This window comes from Crocodylus porosus, unplaced genomic scaffold, assembly GCF_001723895.1.
Source record: "Crocodylus porosus isolate Cpor-Errol unplaced genomic scaffold, CroPor_comp1, whole genome shotgun sequence".
NCBI classification, from domain to species: Eukaryota; Metazoa; Chordata; order Crocodylia; family Crocodylidae; genus Crocodylus; species Crocodylus porosus.
This window is the reverse complement of record NW_017728931.1, coordinates 9,216,978-9,222,087: the sequence shown is the minus strand read 5'-3', so window position 1 is coordinate 9,222,087 and position 5,110 is coordinate 9,216,978. Positions and strand designations below refer to the sequence as shown.

The 5,110-nt window shown below is 41.6% G+C and overlaps 1 protein-coding gene across 1 annotated transcript in view; it reads right to left on the bottom strand.

Annotated features, from left to right (window-relative positions):
• Window positions 1–4,747, bottom strand: part of FKBP4 (FK506 binding protein 4) — a 23,675-nt gene extending 18,928 nt beyond the window's left edge. Inside the window, exon 1 of the mRNA XM_019544172.1 lies at window positions 4,522–4,747. Within this exon, the coding sequence (XP_019399717.1) occupies window positions 4,522–4,732 (211 nt within the window). The 5' untranslated portion in view covers window positions 4,733–4,747. The remainder of the gene's footprint in view (window positions 1–4,521) is intronic.
• Window positions 4,748–5,110: the final 363 nt, after the last annotated feature.

Below are 5,110 nucleotides of genomic sequence, written 5' to 3'. Positions count from 1 at the left end.
GCGTTTTCCTTGTTTTACTAGCCGGAGCATCACATCGAAGGCTTGTGTTCATCTTGTGGTCAACCAAGACTCCCAAGTCCCTTTCATCCATACTGCTAACCAGCATACCACCACCAAGCCTCTAAGGATCCTGCAGGTTTTTCCTCCCAAGGTGGAGAACCTTACATTTTCCAGTGTTAAACATCATCAGGTTCTCATCCGCCCAATTTCTGAATCTGTCAAGGTCTGCCTGGATTACTCCTCTGTCCTCGGGTGTGGATGCTTTACCCCAGAGTTTGGTGTCATCGGCAAACTTGGCCAGTCTACTTCTGACACCAGTGTCTACATCATCAATGAAGATGTTAAATAGTTTAGGCCCTACAACAGAGCTTTGAGGGACCCCTCTGGCCACAGCTGTGGCAACTTTCTGTATCCAGGAAACAGCTGAGGTTGTTAGGTGTTAGGTACGTGCATCTTCCAAGAACATAAGTGTCACACTGGGTCATACCAGTGGTTCATCTAGCCTAATATCTTATCCCCAACAGTGGCAAACAGTAATTGCTTTAGGGAAGAACATATAAGCAGAACATGTCTCATGTAATCTACACCAATTTGATTAATAGCTTCCAAATGGATCTGCCCCCCATGCATGTCCAATCCCCTTCTGAACCCGATTACGCTACGTCTCAAAAACCTCCTGTGGCAACGAATTCCATAAACTGACTTAACTGTGTTTTTTAAGTAAATAATAATAAAAACTTTTTGTTGCGTGTTCTCCCCCTTCCCCATGCCACTCAATTTCAGGCAGTGCTCCCCAATTCTTGTAGTCTAGGACTTGGTGAACAAAAGTTCCCTACAGAAATGATTGAAGTAGCATTACAGATGGATACAGGTACTCTTCACTTAACGTCATCCCGGCTAATGTTGTTTCATTATTACTTCGCTGATCTATTAGAGAACATACTTGTTTAAAGTTGCACAATATTCGATTATTATGTCATTTGGCTGCCACCTGCTAGTAGGTAACTACCATGATGTAACTGGATATGCTTAATATCATTTTGCTTAAAGTCACATTTTTCAAGAACATAACTACAACATTAAGTGAGAAGTAGCTGTATACATTTGCTCAAGAAGGATAGGCAGTGGGAAAAAGAAGGTTGTGTTGCTCTCTATATATACACACAAGATGTAGGCTTCTACTGAGATGTGGTACCATGTGGGAGATGAGGCTGCTGAGAAAGCCTCAGGGTCAAAGTCAAAGGAAAGAACAGTAATGGGCGTCTGGCTACAGATCAGTAAACTAGGAAGAAGAAGTGGATAAGGCCTTCTTTAAATAATTAAAAAGTTTCCAAATAACAGGACTAGGCTCTCATAGAAACTTTAATTACTGTGGCATCTGCTGGGAGAGTAACTATAGAAATGCACAGGCAGTCCATCAAGTTCTTGGAGTGCACTGGGGATAAGTTTCTTGCCTCTTCCCTCACCTCTACCAGCTAAGGGAAGCTCTTCTCAATTGGTCACACACAGAGAGGAAGGAATCAGCTGACCATGTAAAGGTGGAAAGCGAATGGGTGACAGTGACCATGAACTGCTAGAATTCAAATTCCTATGAAAAAGAAAGACCCATGGAATTAAGACACTAGAGTTCAGAAAAGCAAGCTTTAACGAACTCAGGGAACTGGTAGGTAAGATCTCCCGAAAGTCAAGTTTGAGGGGAAACAGGGAGCCCAAGACAGCTGACTGCACCTTAAGGAGGCCATATTAAGAGTGAAAAAGAGAGATATCCCCCATGTGGAGAAAGAACAGGAAGTGTAGCAGGAAACTAGTCTGGCTAAACAACAAAATTTTATTCAGCAAGTTGAAACTCAAAAAGGAATCCTAGACAGTGGACCTTGGCCATATTATTGGGGAGGATTATAACTAGGGATCTAATTAATTTGCAGTTTTTGTGGAAGCTGCAAAATCTGTAGATAAAAAACAACTAGATAAAAATAAAATGCTAGCTCCCCAGTGGGAGCCACAAGTCTTCATTGCCAGGTGGGAAGTTGCCAGCTGATGGGGCAGCACAAAAAGCAGCAGAAAAGATGGCCACCGCTCCCTTGTTCCTTCCCACTCAGAGCTTCTCCGCCAATCAGCTCCAAGGGGCAGGGCCATACTAAAGGGAATCAGCGATCAAGATGGTGGCCACCAATCAGTGCCAGGCAGTGGGGCCTCTCCGCCAATCAGCACCAAGGGGCTGCCACGAAACAACCATGAAATTAGAACTTTAAAACTGCGATTGACCCAGGAAAATTGTTTAAGTACCACCGCGATTTAGACTGACCCCTAATTATAAAAGAGTATTGCCTGGGCGTGTTGGGAGCAAAATCAGGAAGGTCAAGTCATAAAACTGAGGTGTAACTGGCCAGGGACATAAAAAGGCAATAAAATATCTACAAATATGCTGGAAGTAAGATGTAGACCAAGACAAGTTTAGGCCCCACTGAATGCAGAAGGCAGTCTAGTAACAGATGATGCAGTCAGCTACCAGATGAGAAGTACAGTCGGCAGTAGAGGGGAAGAGATGAGCAGCCTAGAGTAGTAGAAGAATCAGATGACAGTTAGAGAAGTCAGTAAGGCTGGACAGGGTGCATCCTGGAGTACTGGAAGAGTTAGCTGAGGTATTTTCAGAGCCACTGGCATGACATTCTCATCAGTAGGCTAAAGAAATCTAGCCTAAACAGTACCGTTGTAAAGAAAATACATAACTGGATGGATCAGTCATCAATGGCTCACTGTCTAGTCAAGATGCTGGAGTAAGTTTCCCTTGGGATCTGTCCTGGGTCCAGTATTAATACAACTGAGTACATAACCTTGCAAATTTGCAATAAATTGGGGAGACAGTATTTTAAAAAAAGCACCCCACCAGATGAAACCCAATTACAAATGGCCAAGTATAAAAAGTCCTGCACTTTGGGCAGAACAATCACACGTGCAAATAAAAATGCAAACTATGAGTTATTCCAGTGTGTAATACTGCAAAAAGAGACCTGATGATGATGATAGTAAACCATAAGCAGGAGTCAGTATGCTCTTACTGCTAAAAAGCTAAGTGTATTAGGCTGTATTAATATAAGTATCTCTTGCAAGACAAGGAAGTGATTCCTCCAACTTGTTCAGCAAGAGTGAAGCCTCATCTGAGGTACTACGTTCACTCTGTGACCCTGCACTTCAAGAAAGACGCAAAAAAAAATTGAAAGTCTAGTGGAGAGCAGTAAAAAATGATTAGCGGTCTAGGACAACTTGGATTACTTTGTTTGGAGAAGAGTACACTGATGGGTAATTTGATAAGTTTACTGTGGTCATATGCAGGAGAGTGACTGTTTCCTGCGGCTGCAGGTGACAAGACAAAGAGCAATGGAATTCAACTGCAGCACGGGAAATTCCAGTTTGATAATCAGGAAAAACCCTCTCACTAAGGTTGGTTAAGCATTGGAACAGGCTATCCAGACAGACTGTGGGATCTTCATCCTTGGAAATTTTAGAGTAGATCAGACAGACACTCAGCTCAGATGGCTTAGGTATGATTTTGCCTCAAGAAAAGGGGCAGATGACCTCCTGCGGTCTCTTTCAAACCTACTCTTCCGATTCAATTCATCCACACCCTTCATGATTTTACAGACCTGTTACAACTCTCCTTGGTTTTCTTCCCAAAAAAGAGACATCCTAGCCTTTTTTTTTAGTCTTCCTCAACACAGCAGCTGCTTCATACTCCTCATGATCCTTGCTGCCCTTCTCTGTATCTTTTCTAATTTTACTGCATGCTTTAAAATGTGGGGATCAGAACAGCACAGAATATTCATTATTTGGGTGAATTATAGACTGATATAGTGGCATTATGATGCTTTCAATTCCTTTAACAATATCTGAGACTTTATTTGCTTTTTAGGCCACTGCAGAGTATTTCAAAATGCTGGTTCAGACTACAGTGACTTCAAGGTCTCTCTTCCAAATGGTAATGGCTAGTTAGGTACTGCATGTTTAGTTGAGGTCATTTTTCCTCATGGGCATTACTTTGTACATTCTAACACTGACAAGTTGTTCTCCCTTTTTGGGAACTGAGAGGAGACATATTTCCTCATTCTCCATTTGTACAGTTTGACAGCTGCCCCAAAGCACCCTGACCCACTAGTCACAAACAGATTAAAGTGTTGTGCTCCTGTCCAACTGGTCAGCAGCAAAATAGTCAGTATGCATGTTAATGGTAATCTTTATCCTTCAGCACAAATCCACACTGAGATGAAAACCACTGCTCACTTCCCTCTGAACAACAGTTTTGAGCCTTCTACCTTAGGGAGGCACCAGTCATTCTCTGTTCACGTCTGAAACAATTCTCAAGAATTTTTTAATGCCTGTCACCATTCTGAGTTGAGAGGCAAGTTTGGTAACAAATTAAAAAACATATATTTCACTGAACATTCATAGAGCCACAGTCACATTAATTTCACAGGGTCCTGATCCTAGGTTCCCTCAGATTTTTAAACAGATGAAAGAAGTTACCTTTTCCTAAGTCAAACGAAAACTTATCTTTCCGGTCCACGCTGGAGTCAAATTTTGTGCCATCCAGAAGCCATCCTGTATAGTGCACAATCACTTTATCACCTATCATGGGGGATTCTGTCCCAGTTCCTTCCCTCTTGATAACCTGTGAAATAAATGCCAAGTAAATGATGCTTATTAAAAAGGTACAAAAACAGTACAGACAAGACATAAACTACATTATATATTTAGTGCTGGAAAAGATCCCAAGACTGACACCTGATGAGCAGTCAAGTACATATTAGCCAAGCAGATCCAGGTATCTGGCCTTAAGGAGACAACTTCAGAAGTTGCAACCACTGTTTTAAGTGAGTTTGCTAAGTATCTGAAAAAAAACAAGCAGTTGGGTGTGACACTTGAACTATGCTTCCAACTGAGGTTGTATTTTAAAACAACATAAAACCCCAATATATGATTTAGGTAGATAAATTTATTATGTAATAACATAAAATCTCTTCCTATTTCAAGAGATCATGAATAGACGGATGTTGCTTTCCTCCTAGATCCATGGAAGTATCTTTATATCAGCAAGAACTACACTTGTGAAATA